The 26,071-nt window shown below is 56.2% G+C and overlaps 1 protein-coding gene across 1 annotated transcript in view; it reads left to right on the top strand.

Annotated features, from left to right (window-relative positions):
- PRKCZ (protein kinase C zeta) overlaps positions 1–26,071 on the top strand; it is a 98,672-nt gene that overhangs the window by 50,847 nt on the left and 21,754 nt on the right. The window contains exons 5-9 of the mRNA XM_065893537.1: positions 16,001–16,086; positions 21,107–21,238; positions 21,790–21,871; positions 22,924–22,976; positions 25,574–25,762. Coding sequence (XP_065749609.1) covers positions 16,001–16,086; positions 21,107–21,238; positions 21,790–21,871; positions 22,924–22,976; positions 25,574–25,762 — 542 coding nt within the window. The remainder of the gene's footprint in view (positions 1–16,000; positions 16,087–21,106; positions 21,239–21,789; positions 21,872–22,923; positions 22,977–25,573; positions 25,763–26,071) is intronic.

Raw genomic sequence — 26,071 nt, forward strand, 5'->3', positions numbered from 1 at the left:
CCGCCCCCCGCCCACCTCTTTCATCTGGTTTCCGATCTGCTCCTAAGGGCTGGTTTATCCAAGAGAACCACCCTTCCTGCCGCTCACTGCTGCCACTGTGGGTGGCCACTGGCCTGCATTGGGGGGCACTCACTCTTGAGCGCGGCCCCCGGCGCCCCGCCAGCTCACCACTTGGACCTCAGCCCTGCCTGGGACGGATCCCACCCTCGCCAGAGCCTCTCTGAGCTCCTGCTTCAGGGGGTCCAGATCCTTCCCGCAGTCCTCGTTCCTCACGACCTGATCCTCAAGCTCAGGAGTCACAAGAATTTGGCACGTGTGTGTGTCCAGCCTCCTGTCCGACCATCTGTCCATCGAGGCTCCCAGATATCCACCCAAGTGGAAGAGATCAGCGCAGGGTGAAGGGCAGGCTGGCTTCCTTTCAGGAGAGCCAGGAGCCTCCCCCACACACCGCGTTCCATCAGTTCTAGGACCAGCCTCCCGCTTCCTAACACGGCTGAGATCGGAGAGCCTCGTTCAGGTCTGGGTGTCCCCGTTTAGCCGGCAGCGTTTTCTTTCTTTCTGGTGCATAAAATCACGGTGTTTCTGACAGTTGGTGGTCTCTTAGGTTGGATGAGGAATGTCACAGAGGTGGGCTGGCATCAGGCAGAGAGAAGGTTGGGTGCGGGCATGGACGCAGGCCTGCAGGTGGGTGATCCTGAGGGATGTAGGTCTGCGGTGTTGATGAGGGCAGGGAACGTTAAGGTCATTGGTGTTGAGCTAAAGAGATGGGGACCTGAGGCTCAAATCTTTGAGGACAGGGCAGATGGTGTTGAAGTGTGGAGAGAGGGGAGGGAAATGGCTGGGGGGGGCAGCCCACCTCCCGTCCCTCTCCCCTCCCCAGAGGGCGGGTGTGGGGCCGAAAGTTCCAGCCGTCTAATTATGCCTTGGACCGTGACGACAGCCCCCAACCTGAAGCCAATCTCATCAGCTTACAGAAGACACTCAGGGCTCCTAGGGTTTTAGGAGGCGTGTGCCGGGAGCACAGTCGTGATAACTTTGCATTTCCACTCTCTTCTCGGGCTGTAGGGGTCCCGCTCACACGCCCTGCAGCACACGGGCTTGTCAGAAGCTCTTTGCAGGAGAGCATGTGTGAATGGTCCCACCTCGTGGCCGTGGTCCGATCTCCTCTTTGCCCCAGCGGCTAAGCGCCTTCTCACCAATGGGCTGTTTAGGACCCACTGCTGTCGGGTGCCCGTCCAAGTCTTTCGCTTAGTTTCAAAATCAGGTTGTTTAAAAACAACTGAATCGGCTGGGCACCTGTTCTCCTGCTGTGCAGGAGCTCTTTGTGTGTTGTGGATGCGATGCTGCCAACACCTCCCCTCACGCAGCGGCTTGCCTTTCCACCCTTGATGAACAAAAACCGGACGCTCACTCTACAATTAGTGCTTTTTGTATCCTGTTAAAGAAATATCCCCTTAACCCCAGGTCCTGAGTATTTTCTCTCCTGCCCAAATTGCAGCTTTTCATTTGTCCTGCATCACCTGGGAGTGAGTTTTGTGTATGGCGTGAGGTCGGGGCGGAGGTTATCCGCGCACCCGCCCGGCCCCCTGCCGTGGTGATAACCAGTTGATCCAGAACCGCTTATAGGAAAACCCATCCTTTTCTCACCACGATTCAGTGACATCCTTATCATACATTGTCCAGGGTGGGGGCGGGCTGTCTCTGGACTTGTCCTGTCCTGTTGGCCTTTTACACCAATATCACACAGTTTTAACTCAGCTTTTTTTTATTATTTATTTGTTTACTTATTTTAATTTTTTTTGTCTATGTTGGGTCTTCATTGCTGTGCGCGGGCTTTCTCTAGTTGCGGCGAGCAGGGGCTACTCGTCATTGTGGTGCACGGGCTTCTCATGCAGTGGCTTCTCTTGTGGCGGAGCACGGGCTCTAGGCACACAGGCATCAGTAGTTGCAGCACGTGGGCTCAGTAGTTGTGGCTCATGGGCTCTAGAGCACAGGCTCAGTAGTTGTGGCACACGGGCTCAGTTGCTCCGTGACATGTGGGCTCTTCCCAGACCAGGGATCGAACCTGTGTCCCCTGCATTAGCAGGTGATTCTTAACCGCTGTGCCACCAGGGAAGTCCCCTAACTCAGCGTTATAATAGCTCCTAATATCATTGTGTTTTAAGTCCTGCAATTTTGTTTTTCTTCAAGAGTATCTTGGTTGTTTTTTACTTTTTCTATTTCTATACGAATTTTACAGTTGGTTATAAGTTTCCCAAAACCCAATGAGATTTTTAATTTGGATTACATTTGAGTTCATAGATCAACATGGGAGAATTGACATCTTTACAGCACTGAGGTTTCCAATCCATGAAAATAGATTTAACTCTTCTTTAAATTCTTTCAGTAACGTTTGTAGTCTTCTGTGTAGCAGTCCTGCACAATTTTTGTTAGATCACTTCACTGCCGTTTACTTTTTTTTTTTTTTAAGAATTTGTTAGTTTTTGCTTCTGGGTGATTTTTTAAATTATTATTATTTATCTATTTTATTTTATTTTTGGCTGCATCAGGTCTTAGTTCCCCTGCAGCATGTGGGATCTTAGTTCCCCAACCAGGGATCGACCCCGCGTCCCCTACATTGGAAGGCAGATTCTTAACCACTGGACCACCAGGGAAGTAAGTCTCTGCCATTTACTTTTTTTTTTTTTTTTTTTTTTTTTGCGTTACACGGGCCTCTCACTGTTGTGGCCTCTCCCGTTGCGGAGCACAGGCTCCGGATGCGCAGGCTCAGCGGCCATGGCTCACAGGCCCAGCCGCTCCGCGGCATGTGGGATCTTCCCAGACCGGGGCACGAACCCGTGTCCCCTGCATCGGCAGGCGGACTCTCAACCACTGCGCCACCAGGGAAGCCCTGCCATTTACTTTTTAATGCTGCTTTAAGTGGTGTTCCTTTTATAATTTTGTTTTCTATTTGTTTGCTTATAAAAATGTATGGAGAAATGCAGTTGATTGTTGAACTCTTGTCCAGCAACCTTGTTAATTCACATATTAATCCTAGTATTTTGGGACTTCCCTGGTGGCACAGTGGTTAAGAATCCACCTGCCAATGCAGGGCACACGGATTTGATCCCTGGTCCAGGAAGATCCCACATGCTGTGGAGCAACTAAGCCCTTGCGCCACAACTACTGAGCCTGTGCTCTAGAGCCCACGAGCCACAACTCCTGAGCCCGCATGCCACAACTACTGAAGCCTGCGTGCCTAGAGCCCGTGCTCTGCAACAAGAGAAGACACCGCAATGAGAAGCCCCCGTGCACTGCAACGACGAGTAGCCCCCACTCGCCGCAACGAGAGAAAGCCCGTGTGCAGCAACAAAGACCCGACACAGCCAAAAATAAATAAAATAAAATAAATTAAAAAAAATAAAGTAGTCATATTAAATGTGAAAAACAGCTTTTAAAATTTATCTCCGTGGTGTATTTTGTGACAATGGCGAATCAACGAACCCAACACAGCCATAAATAAATAAATTAATAACTTAAAAAAAAAATCCTAGTATTTTATCTGCAGGTCCCTTTGGGTTTCCTATATACACTACCATTTCGCCAGTGAGTTTCATTTCTATTTCCAAACCTTCAGCTGTTGCCTTGTGGCACTGGCACTGTTTATCTTTCCAAAACATTGAGCCTGTGTCCAAAACATTATGGAACAGAAATGCTGACAACAGGCATCCTCTCGTTCTAGATTTCAGTGGAAAGTTTTCAGAATTTTACCATTACGGATGTTGTTTGCTGAATGACTTTTCTTTCTTTTGTAAATTCCCATCGTCAAATTAAGGAGGTTCTATTTTATTCCTAGTTGAGGGTTTTATCCTGAATGACATAGGATTTTACCAGATGGACTTTTTTTCATCTGTTGACATACTTTTCTCTTTTATTCTGTTAATAAAGTGAATTACATTATTTGGCTTTGAATGTTAAACCAACCTTGCATTCACTTAGTTCACCCTGTTTGGCTATAATGTGTTATCCTTTCTATATTTTGCTGGATTCAGTTTGCAAATATTTGTTTGGTATTTTTGCAACTATGTTTACAAGAGAAATTGACCTATAATTTTCTTTTTTTGTAACGTTGTCAGAGTTAAACATGGAGGTATATTGGCCTTAAAAAATTAATTGAGCTTTAAAAAAAAATAGTTATGTATCTTATTTAATTTATTTTGGCTGTGCCAGGTCTTAGTTGCAGCTCACGGGCTCTTCGTTGTAGCATGCGAACTCTTAGTTGCGCCATGCATGTGGATCTAGTTCCCCGACCACGATCAAACCTGGGCACCACGCATTGGAAGGCAGATTCTTAGCCACTGGACCACCAGGGAAGTCCCTGAGCTTTTTTTTTAATTCTTGGGAAGATTTACATTAAGACTGATGTTATTTCTAAATTAATTATTTAGAAGAATTTATAGCAAAGCTCCACGAGCCTGGAGTTTTCCTCATGGTAACATTTTAAATTCTAGGTTTAATTTTTAAAATACAAATTAACTATTCAGATTTTGTATTTCTTCTTTTGTCACCTTTAGTAAGTTGTGTTTTTAAGGATATTTTAAAGTCTACGTCATACTTATTGACATAGTACATATCTTTATTATCCTTTAAAATATCTTTAATATCTATAGGTATTAAATTATTGGAAATCTGACTTCTTTTGGTTTTCCTTCATGTATTTTGTGCTATATTAGGTGCGTACAGATTTAGGATCATTATATCTTCCTTTTGAATTGACACTTTTATCATCATGAAATGTTACTCTTTTAGATGAAAAATATTATTACCATTTATGTCTCCTTTGTCTGACATCAGTATAACTATGCCTGTGTGTGTTGGGGGGAACGGGGGGATCTTAGTGCTTATGTGGTATATTTTTTCCATCTTTATACTCAACTTTTCTGTATCATATTTTGGAAGCAGCTCTCATAAGCAGAAGTTAGTTGTTGTTTTTGACCTAGTGTGAAATCCATGTCTTTTACTGAAGCATTTAGTTCATTTACATTTAATGTCATACTGATAAGTTACAGTTTAAATCAATCCGCTTACTATTAATTTTGTAACTGACCTATGTGTTCTTTCTTTTGGCCTTCCTTTCCTGCCTTCTTTTGGTTTAATCAGGTGTTATTTTTTTTATCACCCCACCCCACTTTTAATTAGCTTTGTTAAGTAATACTTTTAAAAGATATACTTAAAAAAATATTCTAGGGACTTCCCTGGTGGCACAGTGGTTAAGAATCCACCTGCCAATACAGGGGACACAGGTTCGATCCTTGGTCCAGGAAGATCCCACATGCTGCGGAGTAACTAAGCCCGTGTGTCACAACTACTGAGCCTGCGCTCAAGAGCCTGTGAGCCACAACTACTGAGGCTGTGTGCTGCAGCTACTGAAGCCCGTGCACCTAGAGCCCGTGCTCTGCAACAAGAGAAGCCACGACAATGAGAAGCCCACACACCACAACAAAGGGTAGCCCCTGCTCGCCAAAACTAGAGAAAGCCCACGTGCAGCAGCGAAGACCCAATGCAGCCAAAAAAAAAAAAAAATTCTAGCAGGACTTCCCTGGTGGTCCAGTGGTTAAGACTCCGCCTTCCAATGCAGGGGATACGGGTTCGAGCCCTGGTTGGGGAACTAAGATCCCACGTGCCGTGGGGCAACTAAGCCTGCGTGCCGCAACTACTGAGCATGCAACCCACAACTAGAGAAGCCACGTGCCACAACTACAGAGCCCACACGCTTTGGAGCCTGCGCGCCACAACTAGAGAGAAGCCTGCATGCTGCAACAAGGAGCCTGCGTGTGCAACTAAGACCCGACACAGCCAAAAATAAAATAAATAAATGTTTTAAAAAAGAATAGGGACCTCCTTGGTGGCGCAGTGGTTAAGAATCCACCTGCCAATGCAGGGGACACGGGTTTGAGCCCTGGTCCGGGAAGATCCCACATGCCTCGGAGCAACTAAGCCCGTGTACCACAACTACTGAGCCTGTGCTCTGGAGCCCGTGAGCCACAGCTACTGAAGCCCGTGCGCCTAGAGCCCGTGCTCTACAGCAAGAGAAGCCACTGCAACGAGAAGCCCGCGCACAGCAACGAAGAGCAGCCCCCGCTCGCCACAACTAGAGAAAGCCCGCGCAGCAACAAAGACCCGACACAGCCAAAAATAAATAATAAATAAATTATTTTTAAAAAATAATAAAATAAAATAAAAAATATTCTGGCTACCTTAGGAATTTTAAGAAACATTGTTGGAATGCACCTTAAGTTACTGTTTTTACTATTTCTGGGTAAGGCAAGAACCTTACAACGCTTTAGTCTTATTTATCCCCTTATCAATTTTTATGCTATTGTTGTCATGTGTGTACATTTTACTTATATTTTAAACCCCACAGCCATTGTTAGTGTTGTTTGAAATAGCGTGCGTTCAGATCCCCCTTCTGATGCCCACGTTGCAGCACCGTGCTTGCGTCCGAGACCATCTTCCTTCCCGAGAAACTCCCTTTAGTATTTCTTCTAGCAGAGATTTGCTGACAACTAATTGGTTTTTGTTTCTGTGCAAACAGCTTTCTGTTGCCTTCGTTTCTGAGGCCATTTTCTCTGGGTGTGGAGCCCAGGTGGGCAGCGTTGCTCTTTCAGCACGTCTGGTGCGTCACCTGGCCTCAGCCGTTTCTGTTGGAGACTCGCCTGTCCCCCCGTTACTCCCTTGGTTGCTTCTCTTTCCTCTTTGGCTGCCTTAAAATGGTCTTTGTTCTTCTGTTTTAGCAGCCTTGCAAAAGAGGGGGAATGTTGAATTTATCCTGAGGTTTGTAGAGTTTTTTGGATCTGTGGCACAGTGTCTTTTGTCTCTGCTGTAATATATCAGCCGCGTCCTTTCAGATGGTGCCCGTCCCCTCTCCCTTTGTCCCCCAGGCGCCACATCCATGTCTTTTCACCGTGTCCCATATGCCCTCTTCCTCTTTCCTGCACTTTCTTCCATCCCGGTTTTCCCCCCACTGTGTTGCAATCTGGATCTTTTCTACTACTATGTCTTATTTTGTCTAACCTGCCCTTAAATCTGTCTCCTGAATTATTCATTTCAATCATTGCATTTTCACTTCGAGAATTTCTAAAATGCTCGGGTTTTTAGAATGTGATTCCTTTTTTCACAGACCCAGTTCACAGGTGAAATTCTCTCATTTTACCTTTTTCAACATACGTAGAATATCGGAATCCCCTGGGAGGCCATTTTTATTGACTATTTGGTCAGATGCTCCTATTTCTTGACCTTCCTGGTAACTTTTTACTGAATATCAGATACTGTGTTTGAAGAAGTGTAGGAGCTCTGAGTGAGGTTATTTTCCTCTTGAAAGGATTTGACTTTATCCCAGCAGATGGAGTGTGGGTGAGTCACCTTGATTCTGTTGAGGCTGGTCTGTTTTTCATTTTCCTTTAATATCTTTTAGTAATTACAGCTGGAAAAATCTGGGGGGTCACCAGGACCCCAATCTCCAGCTTTTGTCTCCCCAGCACTGTGAGTCAGCCAGAAATCTCCACCGAGCTTTTTTTTTTTTTAACCTTTTCGCAGCTCTTTCTGCTTGATTTCTTGGCCTTTTGCCCCGGATTTGTGCAGCGTGGGACTCAGCAAATGCCTTGAAGGGCAGCCTGGATTTCTGGTTCATTTCTCCACATTCCCCTTTCCTCTGGGACTTTGAGAGAGCCTCGTAGTGGGGGGTCACCCCGCCACTCCAGTGAGGCTGGGGGGCAGAACATGAAACCCAAGAGGTTATTCTAGAGCCTTAAAGATCTGGCGAATTTGTCTGGCCACGTCTGGGGCTTGCTGGGGACCTGTTGCTTTCGCTCCTTTTCTCTTTCTCCTTTTGGAGTGGGACTGACCACCCTGTGCCTGTCCCAACATTGCATTTTGTTTTTGTTTTTTGTTTTCTGGCCACTCCATGTGGCTTGCAGGATCTTAGTTCCCCGACCAGGGATTGAACCTGCACCCTCGGCAGTGAGGGCCCCGAGTCTTAACCACTGGACCACCAGGGAAGTCCCCCAACATTGCATTTTGGAAACACACAACTTTCCCAGGTCCAGGCCGGGGGCGCCTTGAGTGTCACCCCCCCCCCCCCCCGCCCCGGTGTAGATGTTTCAGTGAGACTTTGGACGTCAGTGTTGCTGCGGGAGTGAAGGCTTCGGGGCTATTGATGGAGTGGGTGTCTTTTGCGTGTGAGAGGGGCATGAATCTGGGGGGGCCAGGAGCAGATTGTTTTGGACCAAACGTGCCCCCCAAATTCCTGTGTGGAGGCCCCGACCCCAGGTGTATGTGGCAATGGGGTCGTGGGGAGGGGTGCTTGTGCCACAGGAGAAGAGACCCCAGGAGCCCCTCTGCCGAGTAAGCTGGCAGACGCCATCGCCAGAACCCGGGCCTCCAGCCCCCAGACTCTGCTGCAGCCTGTCTGTGGGTCCCGGGAGGACCCAGGTGGCCCCTGGGGCGGTCTTGTCTCGGCTGCCCTGAACCCCAGTTTTCATCTGCAGTTGGATCCCACGAGCACCGGGCCTCACTCTCCGCTTGGCCTCCCGGGAACCAGCCTTGTCTCCCATTCTGATCCGCACGTCTGGCCGTGATGCCGGCCCGTCCTTGTTGTGGTCCAGCCGCCACTGGCTGTCTTTGGAGGGGCTGCGTCCTCAGTCCCCTCTCATCATTTCCCCCGGCACATTCGGGGTGCCCGTGTTCCCGGCCCGAGGTCTTCTCCCGTCGGCCTGGCCCTGTGCTCCGGGCCGCAGGTGCAGCGGGTCTGGGGGAAACGCGGGCCCCTGCAGCACAGGTGGGTTCTGAGTAGCTCCAGGGCTCGTGCCGTTTATAAGAAGTGAGTCCGTAAAGGAGGACGCCTGCATGGAGGGGAAGTGGTTCGGCGGAACTCATCTGCAACAGATCGCTTGCAAGTTGGTGTACGTTTTTCCAGAGGATCTTTCTGAAAACATTGGTCAGACGTTTCATCAAAACTCAACTCATTTCATGACAAATTTGTATCTTTGTGATAAAAACTGTGGGAAAGTTGAACTGTTATAGTATCCCCCTCCCTCTCAAAGCACCTCCTAGGATGGGTTTCTTAACTCATGGTGTTTGGTGACAAAGGGACAGCTCTGAGGAGCCCTGGGAGGCCTGCCCTTTCTGGGAACCCCTAGGGTGTAGCCCTGGCCTTGTGCCCCCTGTGCCTCGTCGAGGTCTGTTCTTTATTGGGGCGTCTGGGGCCCTGTGACAGCAGCTCGAGCCAACAGGGATGGGCCCTTGGGTCTGTCTGGATGGCTTGGTCGCCCTGAACCCCGGTGTTGGGTGCTGGCCGGGCCCCTGCTGTACACGGAGGACGCCGTCCGGTCCTCACAGCTCCTGTCCTGGGGAGCAGAAGACCTTTCTTTACTTAAGCATTTCTCTTTACAAACATCAGGAACCTGGTCCTTCGCTGGGTCTCTCGCATGTGCCGGCCCCCCCGTCCCTCGGAGCCTTTGTGGGAGTGAATCCGCCACTCGGGGCTCCGGCGCTGGGTCAGGGTGCGTCCGTCAGCCACTCCTCGAGGGAGACACCCCTTTCCCCTCCCCACCCCCGGTGGCCACTCTCCTGTCCACGGAGCCTAGCGTCCTGACCTTCAGCCGCTGTGTCCTCACGGGCACAGCTCAGATGTCCATCTTGGCCACCAGGGAAGGTGTCCGGCAGGTGGACTCCTGCAGGTGTGGCTGAGCCTCAGGGGACACGTGTCTGCCCCGCCGCTTTGCACACAGCGCGTCACACTGGGGGGACCCTCGCGCCTCTTCTCCCTGCCGTGCGTGAGGCTCAGGGAAACGAACTGCATGCTGGTCCCGGTCCCCAGCTTCCTCTCTGCGGGAGGCCCCACCGGTGCTGCCGGGCCACGACGCCGGCACCTGCTCCAGAGAGCTGTGGCCGCAGCTGATGGGCAGTCCCCCCGAGGGACATCCCCACAGCACGTGTCCAGAGGCGGCAGTGTGGGGTGGCAAGCCTGGCCCTGGTCACTCTCTCTTCCCGTGGCCATACCCTGGGGCTGGCCCCGCCTCGTCCACGCAGCCAACCACGCCCGGGCCCTGTGTCCCTGCTCCACTGCCCAGGGAGGGGCGACCTGGCCTCAGAGGGAGGCCCCTCTCTGCAGCCTGATTGGGTGGTTTCAGTCACGTGACGGCCCTGGACCCATGACATCCCTGGGGTCGCCCTTGGATTGCTTTAGACCCAGATGAGGTCAGCTCCGCGCCAGCAATGCCAAGGCTTGGGGGCCACGTCGGGACCACGTGCGGAAGGCAGGCTTCTGTGGGAGCCGGGCCCGCTGATAGGACCGAACTGCCGCTGTGCCCACGTGGCTGGCTTCCTGCCAGGCTGGCTCTGAGACCCTTCCCAGGTCTGCGTCTGCAGCCTCAGGCCCCTCACCCACCTCTCAGAGCAGCGGATTCTAAGTTGCGTCTTCTGCTGGGACACAGATCAGAGTGAGGGGCGGGAAGCCACGAGGGAAAGGGCCCTGGAGGGGGCGACCCCACCGGCCCTGCTGTGTCCTGCTCACTGCTGCTCCGCCCCCAGCATGACCCACAGAGCCACAGGAGGACATGGGTCTGGGTCACACGGCTTTGGGGGCAGTGCCCGGTCCCTCCTGAGACACAGCGACCATCTGGTGTGCGTAGCAGTGGGCTGCCGGATCCACGGTCGGGTGAAACCAGCCACTGGGAAATGCAGGCGAGCTGTGTGGCTCCGTGGGCTTCCTGGGACGGTTTGTCCACACTGGCCACCGTCCCTCGGGACCCCCAGCCTGTGCGGCCACCAGGCTTCTCAGCAGCGCCAGATACGTGGCCCATGGCCAGGCCAGCATCCCACGTAAACCCCAGACTCCTGCTTCTAGAGGGTCACGTGCAGCCTGCGGTAGGAGCCTTCTGGTGGAATGTGTGGTCGGTGAGGACAGGGTGGCCTGAGGGAGTGCGCTGCCCACTGGACACGGGCCCCGCCCTCCTGAGCATGGACCCCAGGGGACGCCACTCGCCCGGAGGGAGCTGGGCCTGGGGCCGGCAGCGCGCGCTCTGTTGAGGACCCCACCCCCAGCCTGAGGGACGAGGGCCCCTCACCAGCTCCCTGGCCTTGCCTCGGGCTGGCCACCAACCCGGAACCACCAGGAAGGCTTTCGGCTGACCCACACGCCCCATTGCCGGAGCACTTCCGCCACAGTTTCGAGGTGCTCTAGGGCTGTCGGGGGTTGTGCTGGGCTGGTCATCTGGGCGGTGGGTCCGTGTCCAGCAAACAGAGAGGCTTCCAGTAGCTTCGTGATCTGCCCTGAAAATTCAGAGCACCCCATGTTCCCCCCAAAATCTGGGGGCTGCCTGGTTTGTTTCAAGGTCTGTTGCTCTAAGCTCCCTTTTTAAAGTGTATTTTCTTCGCCTTGTCAGAGCCCTCAAGATGCTCCATTGCCATAGAAACTGAGCTCATTAAAGTTCCCTGCAGCCGTCCTAATTATAGGACTCCGAAGACAAGCAGAGAGCTTCTTTGAGGGTGTCGTTCAGGCTGAGAGAAGGTATAGGAGCGGCTGAGCAGACGGGGCCATGAGGACCCACTGTCGTTCCCGCTCTGTGTCCGTCCAGAGCACGGGCACCGTGGAGGCGACCGGACACCTCAAGGTGCCCAGCAGGCTCTGACTTTGAGCAACTCTGACTCCGAAGTCGGCCTTGACATGGTGACCGAGTTGGAGCCTCCTGACCCACCAGGATACCCGGCGGAGCAGCTGTGGGGTCAGCCAGAGCCACCCCTCAGGGCCCGCTTCCCATGGAGGCCTTGCCAGCCCACCCGGCTGGGCTTCAGGACCATTTACCACTGAGATCGGCCGAATGGGAAGGTGGACACGCAGGGCCCGCGGTGGGTGCAGCGGGCGGTGGGGCGGGTCATCCCCAGAGCGCCCGCCCCGGGAAGCGCTCTGCACATGCGTGTTCTCTGAGCACGTGTGTCCTTTTCTTTTTCACACCGTGTCGGAGCAATGCTAACCGAGGGGAAACTGCCGGCAGGTTACACAGGAGCTCTCTGAACTGTCTTTGCAACTTCCTGTACGTCTGAAATTACTTCAGAACAAAAACTGTATATATTTTTTTCAATGCAGGATGCCCTGCTGTCCCTTGTGGTTCCTTGTAAGTCACCTGGGCACTGCTTTCCGGGTGGCAACATGGGTGTGGATTGGACACCACAGGGGCTCCCCTGCCTCTGCCGGAAGTGATGCCAGGGTGTGGAGCCGGGCTGTGCACTGCCAGGGTCTCTGACGGCACCTTCCTGTCTCTGCCTGGGGTGGGGAGTAATGGAAAGTACCACCTGAGGGTTCATGTGAGTCAGTTCTCCAGACGAGAATAAACAGGACGTGTGTGTAGAGAGAGTATTCACTGTGAGGGATTCGTTCACATGGTCACGGAGGCTGCAGGCTGGATGCAGGAAGAGCCACTGCCGAAGTTCAGGTCCGAAGTCCATCTGCTGCAGGACTTCCTCTCGCTGGGGGACGTCAGCCTTGGGGGGTCTCTTCAGGCCTTCGCCTGATTGGACGAGGCCCACCCTCATTACGGAAGGCAGTCTGCTTCACTCAGAGGCCATTGGTTTAAACGTTCATCTCATCCAGAAACACCCTCACAGAAACATCCAGAATAATGTTTGACCACAGATCTGGGCACCGTGGCCCAAGGCAGCTGACACATGAAATTACCCACCACATTCCCCTCCTTGCCAAGAGGCACCTCCTGAAACCATGCTCGGTCTCTCGTTAAAGACAACAGCACGGTCACACCTCTGCCCGACATTGCACGGCGGTCCTGCGTGCGCAGGACATGCACTGACCCTTCCCCCAGGAGGGCTGGTCGTCGGGAGGGGCCTGGAGGATGTGGCCCCCTCCTGCCTGCTCACCACTTTACCCCCTGGTTCCCCTCCCTTAACTTGCACGTCTGCAACTTCCGTGGCCTGGGAGCAGTGTCACATCAGTGCCGTGGCTCCCTGAGGCAGCCCTGCTGGTCGGTGTTTTGCCGTGGGTGTGAAGCGCACGTCCACAGGCGCTGCTCCCCTCTGGTCAGGGTGCGAGCCGGTGGGGGAGTGGATGTGGGCCCCTGGGGCGGGATCGCATGCAGCGGCCGGGGCCTTTCTGTGCAGACTCAGAGCTCTGTGTTACTATTAAAATCTGAAACTGGTTTATAACCACGTCGTTGTTGCTGCCTCTGGCCCCTCCCTCTGTGTTTTTACAATCCTGATCGTATATTGTTTACTGCAGCACTTGAGGCGCTTCGAGAGCACGGGACTCACGTGTGTTATAAAACATACAACGGAGTGGGCACGCGTGCCCTTAGCAGCCGACCCGCCCAGCGCTGACCCACCGCTTCTGGTCTTCCACTGACCAGAAGGATTTCGTCTCATACCTGCGCATCCTGAAGCAACACGTTGTCCGTTTTGCTTCTTTTTTAGTTTGGTAACAAGGGCATCATTTCACAGAGCCCGCTTTATGGACGTCAGTACGTCACTTCGTATTGATTCTTTATTTGGTTTGATTTTGGAAGATGCGTCTCTGCCGCTGAGGGTAGCTCATGTCAGGTTACGGCCGACGGGTCCTCCTGAGCAGTCACGCCCGCAGGTCACTTGTCATCTTGCCCGTGGGCCTGGCCGTCCGCAAACACCCTTTGCCGGCTACGAGCCCACGTGTGAGGTCCCTTGCGCCTTGGTCTCGGAGCAGTGCAATTGCCGGGTCCCGGGGAAGCGCGCATCCTCTCGACAATCGGTTTTGGCCCCGGTTTAGCCCCTGTCTCGGAGGACAGGCAACTTCCAACTGCTCTGGTCCTTGACGGTATTTGACTTTGCGGAGACTTGTCTTTCGTTGACGCTTCTGTTGCTTTTTCCTCGCTGGTCTGTGGAAGTGCCTCCCGCATCCCGAATCATTAACCCGTCTCCTGCGTGCGGCTGATCGTTGAGACGGGTTTGTCTGCCTCTCGGGCGGCCTCTGGATGGACATGCGTCCTCCCCTCGCGGTACTCAGGTGTGTTCCTCTCCTCTTTGGGCCGGTGCTTTTGGGTTTTTGGAATTTTTCTCCCCCTTGGATTGTTAAGATTGTCCACATTTCCTTCTAAAATGTGTCGCTTTGCCTCTCGTGGTTAGTCCTTATCTTTTGAGGCCACGGCTTGTGTGTGGAGTGAGGCAGGCGTCCAGTCTGCGTGGGCTGCCCTCACAATACCCTGGATGGGGGCGGAGACCACAGGAGCTCACTCCCCAGGGTCTGGAGGCTGGACGGCTGAGGCCCAGGTGCCAGCGGGGTCGGTGCCTGGCGAGGACACTTGGCTCACTCGCCACCTCCCCGGTGTCCTGCCGCCCTGGAGACCGAGCTCGGGTGTCTCCTCTTCTTGTGAGGATGCTAATCCCGTCGGGGGCCCTACGCTATGACCACTAACCTCCACTGCTTCCTTAGGGGCCCCACCTCCAAATACAGTCACATGGGGGCTGGGGGTAGGGCTTCCACGTGTGATCTGGGAGGGCACGTAGCAGCAGGGGTCCAGGCTTCTCTCTGTGGACGGCGGGACATCACCCGCCTTCCTTCAGTCCTGCTCCGTGCCCAGGGGTCAGCAGGGCTCCATCCTGTCCCCTCGCTGAGCTTTCCGGCCTGCTGGGGGCTCTCTAGTACCCCTTGACCTCTGCTAGGACATCCTTGAGTCTCTTATTTCGGGTGGCTTGGCTCAAATTTGAAGGGTATCCGGTGGGCTGCATTTTCAGGCTTTCACACGGCACGTGTGTGAGCGCAGGGAAGAGCCGGAGTCTCGTGCCGCCGCGTCCCCGGCTGAGAGCCCAGCTCCCCCTGTGTGTCTGTGTCACCCGGTGCCTTATGCCTCCGTCTGTTGGGACAGCCGGGGGGTGTGTACGCCACACGCGGGGACGTTAGCGGGAACCTACCGGGGGCCAGGCTTCCCCCAAATCAGGCCAGGAGGGCCGCACCCTGTCATCCGGGCAGGGGTCCTGGGGCGTCACCAGGGCCCCCTCGGAGCCCAGGGCAGATGGGCTGGGGGGTGAGGACGCTACCTCTGGCCGGCCCTGTTCTGTCTGGGTGTCGGCTTCTCGGTTTCCCCCTTCGTCTCCCATTTAACGGGAGAGAAGCCGGTTTTGCAGTCACTGTGACCTGGTTTCGGCAGGTTCCAGCCAGAGCCGTAATTTGCTTGTTTTAAAAACATTCTGTTACAGTTTCCACGTCAGTATATTCCTGGCACTTCCCTGACTTCTCATGAAAGTCGCCTTCACTACAGAGCTTTGTAAAAGCACAAAGCTTCCCGTTGTATCCTGAGTATTTTGTTTTCACATACTTTCAAAGTGTTTTGAAGGAGCAAAGTTGGAAACATTTTTGAGGAAGAATAAAACCAACGGTTCTGGTTATACGTTTAGCTCCGCGTTTTTAACAAGCAGCCTCCTTCCTCAGGAGTTTGAATTATCGAATGCAGGCTGTGAAAGCGACGGTTTGGGTAACTTTCAATTCAACATTAGTGTCCGGTTGGTTTGGCTTTACTTCTGTCCCTAGATTTGCTCTTCAAACGGGAGCCCGGGACGGAGGGGGCGGGATGGTGCTGGCTGGACGGACGCCTGTCTCGGGCTGACCGTGGACTCCCCGGCGGCCAGGGTCCCTCTGAGGACGGTTGGGCGTGCACGTCCAGGGGGCCCTCAGCCTGTCGGAGCCTGTCCCTATGTGGAGAGGGGCCTGGTTTTCACGCCCAGAGGGAAGGGCGTGGAAAGGAAACACGTGGGAGGCCACACGGGCCCCAATGTCTTCGCAGCCTGACCCTCCGCGGAGGGCAGCCCTCGCGGCACATCCAGGGGCATCGAGGGGAGGTCGACCCCGGGATCGCGTGAGGAGTGGCTGTGGGGATGCAGGCGTGTCAGCTCGGCGGGTGGCCTGTCCCCACCGCACCGCACGTGGCAGAGCTGGGCTCGTGGGCCACTAGGCCGTTCCTTTACCCCTTTCTGCTGTTCTTTCCAGAATCCATCTACCGCCGTGGAGCCAGAAGATGGCGGAAGCTGTACCGCGCCAACGGCCACCTCTTCCAAGCCAAGCGCTTTAACAGGGTGAGTTGCTGTCGAGGCCGCCGAGATGCCCCCACTCCCCCCGCCAGAGGAGGTGCCGGGCTCTGCCCTGCGCACAGGCGAGGCCTGCGAGCCGCTTTCACAGCCACTGCCCCTGGATGACAACGAGCCCTTTACGAGGCTCCCTGAGCCCGGGAAGGTGCCAGCTCGGGTCTTTCCTGATGAACTCGGCCTGTGTGTCCCTGTTTCGGGATCCCCTGTCCAGGCGCTGTGGCTCCATGGTCCCGCCTGCCTGCGTGCATTCAGAAGGGATGCAGATTTGTCCCATTACCAGGATGCGTGTGTTACCCCACAGTGTCCCCTGTTGGTCCCAGGGGTGTCCTGCGAAGCCCAGAGCCCGAGACAGCCCTCCAGCCCCCCCCGGCCCGCGGGCCCCGCTGTCCGGCCTGCTCCAAAGGCGCTTTAGCCGAGCATCTGGTGTTTCTCCTCGTGCTGCCCTGTGTCCTGTGGAAACCATGGGGTTCGCGAGGCTGTGTAGCCGTCCCGTTGGCAGGTGGGTGGGGAGGCACCTGCAGGTGCCCCCACGGCCGGCGACCACGTGCCCCGGGGCTGCCGGCACGAAGCGCCACAGCCTGGGTGCCTCACCGTCCGTTCTCTCGCCGTCTGGAGCGCAAACCAAGGTGGGGCGGGGCCGCTCGCCCTCCCGCCGCTCTAGGAGGGTCCTTCTTGCCTGTGTAGCTTCTGGGGTTGCTGGCGGTCCTCGGAGCTCCTGGGCTGGGAGCTCAGCCCTCCAGCCTCTGCCACCTGCTCCCCAAGGACACCCGTCACGATTAGGACCCAGTCTGACCTCATTTTTTTTTTTTTTTTTTTTTTTTTTTTATGCGTTACGCGGGCCTCTCACTGTCGTGGCCTCTCCCGTTGCGGAGGACAGGCTCCGGACGCGCAGGCTCAGCGGCCACGGCTCACGGGCCCAGCCGCTCCGTGGCATGTGGGGTCCTCCCGGACCGGGGCACGAACCCGCGCCCCCCGCATCGGCAGGCGGACCCTCAACCACTGCGCCACCAGGGAAGCCCTGACCTCATTTTAACTTAACTAACTGCACCTACAAAGATACTTTTCCACCTGAGGTTCTGGGTGGACCTGAGTCTGGGGGGACACCACGGAGTCCAGTACAGCAGCCGAGCGCCCGCTGACCTGGGGACCCCCGCACGCGCTGAGCGCTCTGCCCCCCCCGTCCCCCCCACGTGGTGCGCCTCCCCCGTGCCCCTCACAGCCCCGTGTGTGCCACCTCCCGCCGGGCACAGCACTCTGCCCTGAAGGTTGTGCCCGCACCTGGCACACGGGAGGTGCAACACGACACAGTGGTTTATCGTTTACTGTAATGGATGATTGGGGAAGAGTCAGCGGGGGAGCCCTGGGTGCCATGTTGGGTGTATAGAAGGGATGCGGCATGTCTGTCGGGAATGAGAAGGGCCCTGGGAGCCTTGGCAACATTGGGACAGGGTCCTCGGGACGTCGGATGCTGTGGGGAGGTCGGGCATCGCCGAGTGCTGGCAGAGGGCTGGGGTGTGGGAGTGATGGGCCTGGCCGACGGGTGTGGACGTGAGACTTTGCGGTGAGCCACCCAGACGGACCGGGTGAAGCCTGGAGAAATGGGAACGTCCAGCTCCATGACGCGAGGCCCCCATTGCCCACCCTCCTGTGTTTATTTAAGGAGAAATGGGAGCGTCCAGCCCCCGTGACGCGAGGCCCTCACTGCCCACCCTCCCGTGTTTACTTAAAAAACGGACGACCAGCCAGCTTGTGGCCGGTGGCTTCTCTTCCTGTGCATCTGGGCACCAGCTTGGTTCTGCCAGAGAGGGTCTCAGGCGGACGGGATGGGCCACCCTTCAGGACATCAGAGAACTGCTTCCCTTCATGACAAATTGACTCACGGGTCCAGGACGAAACCCACCCACCCGGCAAGGCTGCCGGAGGGGCCTGGCCGCTACCTCCCTGCAGGTTCTCCGAGGAAAACCCATTTCTCTGATGGCAGGGTGCAGAGCCTGGCACTCCTCCTGCCGCACCCTCCCCAAACTCTGTGGGCAAAGGCTTCTCCTCAAGGAGGAGGGGAACTTGGCGGCTGGGGGGCGGTACCCACTCCAGCCCCGTCCCCACCCGCTCTCCCTGAGCGCCAAGCGGCTTTTCACAGACACCAGGAGGCCGAGGAGGGAGCTGACCCCAAGACCCCCGACAACTCTTAACCAGCCCCGCCATTCACAGATGGGGAGGCGGGCGTGTCGCCGTTCGTCAGCAGGCACAGTTCCCACCAGGGTCCTTGGGCTCCACGTCTCAGGCCGCACCATCCACCAGTGTTCATTACGGGGCTGCGAGGCCACCCCGCGTGTCTCAGGAGCTCCACGCCTGGCTCTGCGGGCTCAGCCAGATTCCCAGGGACAAGCCCACAAAGGAGGCCGCTGCCCTCTTTTGCTGGTGACCCAGGGATGGAGGCAAGGGCTGTCGGCCTCACTGGTGACCCAGGGACGGAGGCAAGGGCTGTCGGCCTCACTGGCCCGAGCTCCCTGCCTGGAGCTGTCTCTGCACTGGACACAACTGAGCTTCTCGAGCAGAGAGGAAGGCTCCGCTGGGGACTCACGGGGGCGCAGGGGCAGCGTCCAGCCCACAATGGGAGGCCCTGAGGCCCTCAGCCCCAGGGCCGTTGGTCTGAGCAGCTGGAACAGGGCTGAGGCAGCGAGTAGGTATTTCAGGCTTTAGGGGCCGTGCAGTCTCTGTCATGACAGCCGGGCCCTGACTCTGCCATTACTGTTGCCGTGTGAAAGCAGCCCCAGACGCCAGTGACTGAAACCACGAGCAAGGAGCCACTTCGGCAGCATGTAAGGGGCTTAAAAACATCTGCACCCGTTAATCTATTAAGTCACGTGATTTTTCTGAGAAATGAAGCTTGGGTTTTAAGTTTTATTTATTATTATTATTGGGGTTTTTTGGCCGCAGCTCGCGGGATCTTAGTTCCCCGAGCAGGGATTGAACCTGGGCCGTGGCAGCGAAAGCGCCAAGTCGACCACTGGACCGCCAGGGAATTCCCTAAGTTTTATTATTTAGTGGCACGTTTCTTGAAACGTTGATAATTCAAATCTAGTTTTGAAATAAAGAGCCTTTGGCAACATTGTGGCTGCCTCTCCTGGGGGGATGCCTGCATGTGGCCTCGATGCGACTGACGGGTGCTGGAACCCGGCAAACTCACGCTGCCCTTGATCACCCGTTGTCCTGGCCTGGACCCTGGCGAGGGTGGCTCTGTAGGAAAAGGGATCTCGGTTAATTCGCGAAGATACCAGGTGGCTGTGGGTTTGCCCCTAAATATGATCCAAGCATTGTTAGATGGTGTCCTGGAGAAAGCTAAACACATTTAGCACATTGTATAAAAAGACGTGGATTTTTGTAATGGTTCCATGAATGGTGAGCGGTCCTCAGAGATGACGCCCCTTCCCTGAACCCCGAGTTTACTCACCAGCACTCACCCTCCTCGGGCAGAGGTGCCAAGGCCGGCGTTAAACTGGATTGGCCCGAATTGGAGGTCTGGGGGGGTGGCCCTCTGTCCAGCCCCCTGTCTGGCCCTTGCTGCCGTCCACTGCATCTCAGGCCGTTCCCAGAAGGAGTCCCATAGCCCGTGTTGGCCACCTTGTGGGAGGGATGGTTCCGGCAACGTGGGGGACTTGGGTACATCCTTCTCTTTCCTGTTACTGAAGTTGAAAGCAGGGGGGCGCGTGGGCGCACGCGTGTGGACTTGTCTTCAGCAAAACTTAATTGGGCACCCACTGTGTGCTGGGCACTGTCCCAGGTGCTGACCACATGGCTGTGACTGACGTATGCGCTCTGTGTATGGGGAGGGGGCTCCTTCCTGGTGGGAAATCAGTTTCTCGGTGCCCGCTGGCCGCCAGCAGCCCGTCCTGCACCTCAGGCCCACACCTCGTGAGGGTTCGCTCTGTTTCCTAAATGAGCTCCGTTGCGCGGCTGGTACTGTGTATCCTTTCTGTTCTCCAGGAGTAATTTGAGACTCTCTCAGAAGAAAGAAATTTGTTAAAAAAAAAAAAAAAAAAAAAAGGCAAAAGAGGGTAAAACGAGTTACGGCTGAAAAAAAACTAAATGGGGGGGCTTCCCTGGTGGCGCAGTGGTTGAGAGTCCGCCTGCCGATGCAGGGGACGCGGGTTCGTGCCCCGGTCCGGGAAGATCCCACATGCCGCGGAGCGGCTGGGCCCGTGAGCCATGGCCGCTGAGCCTGCGCGTCCGGAGCCTGTGCTCCGCAGCGGGAGAGGCCACAAGAGTGAGAGGCCCGCTTACCGCAAAAAACGGGGAACCTGTCGTCGTGCGGACACCACGGAACTGCGAAGATGACTTTGGACGCCGAGTGGTGGGCGGGTGACCAGACTTCTGCACGCGCTCACCTCCACGCATTTTGTGACATTCCAAAAACTTCTCCAAACAAGCCAAAAATGATCATGAATTTCAGGTGTTTAGAACCAAGAAGAATAAAGATTGACCATTTAAAATCTTTTAAAACGCTGAGAAAAATACCAAGATAATTGCATGGAGCCCCAGAGCAGCTCAGAATCCTGACACGTCCAGACGCCAGGCAGGGTCACTTCTGTGGTCGTCGTGTAGGTGGGTGTTTGGACGAGGGTCAGGCAGCCGGCTCTCCCACCCACTTCTCACCTGGGTCCCTCCACCCACAGGGGGCCCCTCGGCTGTTCTGAGCACGGCCTGGTAGGAGCTACGACTCCCACTCCAGGCCCTGCAAGCAGGGGGGGCGCTGCCCGTGGAGGGGTCTCCTCACCCCTGCCTGCCGGGGCCTCCCCTTTTCCCTCACAAGGAGCAGAGCCCCAGCGCCCTCCTTGGGGCCCTCGGTCCCCCCAACCTTGGGACGGAGCTGCCGAGCCTGGGCGGGGCCTGGTCCCGGTTGGATGAGGCGACAGGGCCTCCTCCCGCCCCAGGTGCGCGTCGTGACGGTGCAGCATGTCCGCGCGGCGTGGCGGGGCCCCCTGACAGCGGCTGTTCTCGTCCCGTGCAGAGAGCGTACTGTGGCCAGTGCAGTGAAAGGATATGGGGCCTTGCCAGGCAGGGCTACAGGTGCATCAACTGCAAACTGCTGGTCCATAAGCGCTGCCACGTCCTCGTCCCGCTGAGCTGCGACAGGCATATGGTGAGTGCGGGCTGGGCACAGCCTGGGCGGGTGTCCACACTGCCCCAGGGACCCTCGGCCTCCTTCTGTCCAGGTGGGGCCCTGACATCGTCCCTGCCACCCGCACGAGAGAGGAGGGGGCTCCCGTGGGCTGCAGGGTGACGGCCCTCTTCCTGAGCCCCGGGAGCCCCCGGCACTCTTGGGGGCCGCAGGGTCCACCAGCAGGGAGCCTCCTCGATTGTGACGTCAGCCGTGGAACCTGGAGCTGGGGCCTGACTGCAGCCGACGCGTGATGGGGGCTGGGGGCGGGAGAGAGGAGTCAGCGTCACTGTGTAAATACACGCGCTTTCTAAAGCACCTGCCGGCAAGGTCGCGGCCCGAGGGGCTGAGCGGTCACCTCGGCCTGTGGACTCACAGGTGACTTCAGGGCTCCTCCTCCCGTGTTCAGTGCGATGATGTAACAGTTGAGTGATACGTGTGTCACAGGGTGTGTTACATAACAGGTGACTTACGAGTCTCCAGAAGCTCCGTCGTGGCGCCCGCCGGGTCACTGTGTTGCCGTCTCTCTGCAGGATTCTGTCATGCCTTCCCAGGAGCCTGCAGTGGACGACAAGAGTGACGACGTGGACCTTCCTTCTGAGGAGACGGATGGAAGTAGGGGCTGCTCGCCCCGCCCCCCGGGAACACCCGCCCGCCTCCCCTTCCCCCGGGGCACCCTTTTAGATCCTCTCCTGTCACCAGGGGCCAGTACCTGGGAGCATGTCCCGTGCTCGCTGCGGGACTGGGGAGGGCTCTCAGGGCCCCCCTCGTCTGGTCAGAAGTGGGCGGGGTGGCCTTCCCTGGGCGCCCACGTCTCTGTGTGCTGCTGCCTGGAGAGCCCGGGGCGGGGTTGCCCTCTGTGCCGACTTCGGACGTTCCAAGAGGCACGTAGCGCAGCGGCCACCATGGATACCCATCTCTGTGGAAAGGCCTGCAGTGCGCATGGCAGGCTACTGTGTAGTTCTTGAGTTTTAGTGGATTTTTTTTCTTTCTTTCTCTCTTTTTTTTTTTGGTTGGGGAGAGACTTTTTTTAATGCTAAGAAGCATTCAGAGAGTGACTCTGAATACCAGTTGGACTGATGGCGCAGCTCTGAGCTTCTGCAGTTCTGTGCGCCGTTACAAGGGTGTGCAAGGGCCCTAGCCCTCGTTTGATAAATGAGTTCCATCCCCTGGGATGACAGGAGGCCACGGAGCATAAAACCCTTAGCACAGCACCTCATGTAAAGGAGACCCTTAACAAGTACCCGTCCACCCAGCCAGCCACCTGCATACCATAAGAACAAAGACCGGAAGGCTAGACACCAAAACCTTGTGATCCGTCACTTCAGAAGAATCACTAGGGCAACTTGTCACAGAGGCAGGTTCCCAGCCCCAGAGGTTCAGAGCCAGCAGGTCTCGGTGGGGCCCAGGAAGCTGCATTTTCTTAAGTCTCTAGTTGAGTCAGAGTGGCTGCCAGGCCTTCGCCCTGAGCACTGACAACGCCTGTAGCGCCGCTTTCTTCTCCTTTCCTCACTAGTCGCTTATGTCCCTTCAGCCCGGAGACATGATGACATTCCTGGCGGCCTGGCCCGGGCCACCGTGTCTCCCGAGGGGCAGGGGCCGTGGGGGTCTCGGGCCGCGTCCCCGACAACGCCTGTAGCGCCGCTTTCTTCTCCTTTCCTCACTAGTCGCTTATGTCCCTTCGGCCCGGAGACATGATGACATCGCAGGTGAGCCTGAGGTGAGTAGGCGGCTCGTCGGTGTTTCCAGCGTCCTGTCTACAGGTGCTTTAGCTCGTTTCCGGGGCGGGCGTGGAAACCCGAGCATGAACGAGGAGGCCTGGGGGAGCACGGCCTTGCGGCATCGGGCATCGCGCACGCTGAGGCTTCCAGGGCAGAGGTCCGTGAGGTCTTCCAGACACTTAGCACAGAGGTGCTCTCTGTACAGCCAAGTGGGCAGAGAGCAAGTGAGCGTGGCAGCACGTGAGCCGTTGCTGAATCTCAGAGGTGAGCATATGGTGCTCATTGTACGCACTCTTTCACCGACACGGAACTGGGCGTGAGGGGTCATTGGCTGAGTCTGTGTGAGCCCAAGCTGCAGGCCTGGTCTGAGCCCGGCTCAGGGGACCCCTCTGACCTCAGGATCCTCTTCTGTCGAGTGTGGATAATGATTGCACCTTTCCGTGAGGGTAAACTGAGAGCATCGTAGAAACGCTTAGCACCATGCCCGGCGCACGGGAAGCTTTCCACGGCCCTGACTGCCGGCGTGGCCGTTTCCACATCAGTACAGGTGGCTCAGGCCATCACGGTGGACCACAGGGGCACCCGTGACCTCCACAAAGGAAACCCCGTGTTCTTGTGCTTTGAGAGAAAGCGGGAAGGCTGGCCTCTGGGGGGTGGGCTCACTCTGACCTGGCTGTCAAGCCCACTCCAGCACCCAGGTTCTTACATTTTCTGCGGCCGTCCCCCTCCCCCGTGGCGGGAGTCCCCGTCTCTGGGACTCAGTGCCTTGTGTGGCAGGGACGTTGGTGCCCACAGGCAGCTCTCACGGGCCCTCTGGTTTGGGGGGATGGGGTGTCTGGGGTGGGGGAGTCGGCCTGTCGGGCGGCAGTGAAGGAGAGGTGTCGAGGAGCGGGGAGCTGACAGCTCCGGGAACAGGCCCTGCCGCCTCCGCAGCTGGGTCTCACCAGGGGCACATCCGTTACGAAGCCCCAGAGGCTGCTGCCCCGAAGGCTCTTGGGCCCAATCTTGGCACCGTCTTCTGCCGCGGGTGAGGCCTTCCCACATCCTCTCCGCCCAGACAGCACAGCGGGTCCAGGGCCGCCTCCCAAGCTGCACTGCATAAAAGCCTGCCTTTATTTTCTGTGTGTGCTTTCCACACTGCCCAGCAGCTCTGCAGTTCTCAGCAGACCCTGAGTGTCCTACAGTGTAACCCGGCTCTGACACCATCGACCGGGGAACAGATCCCCCAGGTCGGGGGCTCAGTCCCACGAGACGGACCCCTCCTCCCACTTTAGATGCCAGTTGCAAGTGCTTCTGAGCGACTGGCTACAGATTGGAGGGTCCCACGACCCCCTCCTCAGGTTCAATTAATTTGTGAGAACGGCCTGCGGGTCTCAGAGAAACATTTTACTCACTAGATCACCGGGTTCTTTTAAAGGGTTGTAACTCGGGAGCAGCCATCTGTAGGAGGCTCACAGGGCAAGGTGTGGGGAAGGGGCGAGGGCTTCCATGGTCTCTGAGCGAGGGCCACTCCCAAATCTCCATGTATTCACCAACCCAGAAGCTCTCCAAACCTCTCCTTTTGGGGGTTTTACGGAGGCTTCATTACACAGGTGTAATTAAATCATTGGCCATTGGCGCTGGAGTCAAGCTGTAGCCCCTCTGCCCTCCTGGGAGGTCAGGGGATGGGACTGACCTTCTAATCCCTGAGTTGGTTCCCCTGGCAGCCAGCTGCATCCTTAGGTGACCTAGAGGCTTCCCTGTAGTTGCCTCATTAACATAACAAAACACACCTTGCTGGCTCTCAGCACTTAGGAAATCCCCCCCAGGTTTTAGGAGCTGTGTGCCAGGAATGGGGCCCTAGAACAGAGAGGAACTTGGTGTTACAAATCACAGCATCACAACTGGACTCTGGGTGATAAATGAGGCTCAGGAAGTTGTGGTTCTGAGCAAGGACATTTCCGGCTGGAGCTCAACCTCTGTGCACAGGACCTCAGGGAACAGCAACACCTTGAGAGGCCACACCTTTCCCAAGATCAGTGTCCCCGCCTGGACGTCTAGATCTTTCTCCCTGCTCATTCTGTGTCTGGAGTGAGTCAGGAACACTTAGTTACCCTCCCTCCACCTAAGAATCCTCGCCAGAGATAATTCTCAGGAGGGGAGCTTGTGCCCTTAATCACGTTGCCTTTCTCTTTCATCGTATATTGTTTCTAGCGGTACTTGCTTTGGAAGGTCTTTCCAGACATTAGCAAGTTATGCTTTGCAACCCCCCAGGGAGGGCCAGGTGGCCTTCCGGCCGCTGCACCCATGGCCCCTGGGTGTGTGAGCCTGCGGCCACCTCCTCGGCCTGTCCAGGCGGGGCTGGCCCCGAGCATCCCTTCTTGCTTGCAGAAGGCCTACCGGTGGCTGATGACGGCTCTCGGATTTCCGGCCTCTTCCGCCAGAAGCTCTTGGGGTTTGCTCCTGGGTGGCGCGGGAGTGGCGGCCTTTGGGACAGAGAGTCAGGATTTGTGAGCAGGATGGGGCTCTGGGCTCCGGGGCGTGGATGCCACACGTCTTCCCCCGTCGCGCACGAGTCCCCTTCCCGCTTCCTCCCGTTTTGTCCTCCCTCCCTCAGGACCTCAAGCCGGTCATCGATGGGATGGACGGGATCAAAATATCTCAGGGGCTCGGGCTGCAGGACTTCGACCTGCTCAGGGTCATCGGACGCGGGAGCTATGCCAAGGTCCTGCTGGTACGGCTGAAGAAGAACGATCAGGTCTACGCCATGAAGGTGGTGAAGAAGGAGCTGGTCCACGACGACGAGGTGAGGGCCCACCTACTCGCTCCTTCGGATGGCAGTCAGCGCACGTGACCAAGTTTGCCAGTTGACCGCTTTCAAGCGCACAGTTCAGTGGCGTTTAACGCATTCACGGTGTCGGGCCACCCTCGCCAACACCCCGCTCACCCCCCAAAAGGCCGCCCCGTCCCCGTGAGCAGTCCCCCCCACCGCCCCCTCCCCGGCCCCTACGGCCGCCCACTGTCTCCGTGGATTTGCCTGTTTTGGACGCTCTGTGTAAGTGGAGCCGTGCGTTAGGGGACTTTCTGTGTCCGGCTTCTCTCACGGAGCGTCGTG

This window comes from Phocoena phocoena, chromosome 1 (assembly GCF_963924675.1).
Source record: "Phocoena phocoena chromosome 1, mPhoPho1.1, whole genome shotgun sequence".
NCBI lineage: Eukaryota > Metazoa > Chordata > Mammalia > Artiodactyla > Phocoenidae > Phocoena > Phocoena phocoena.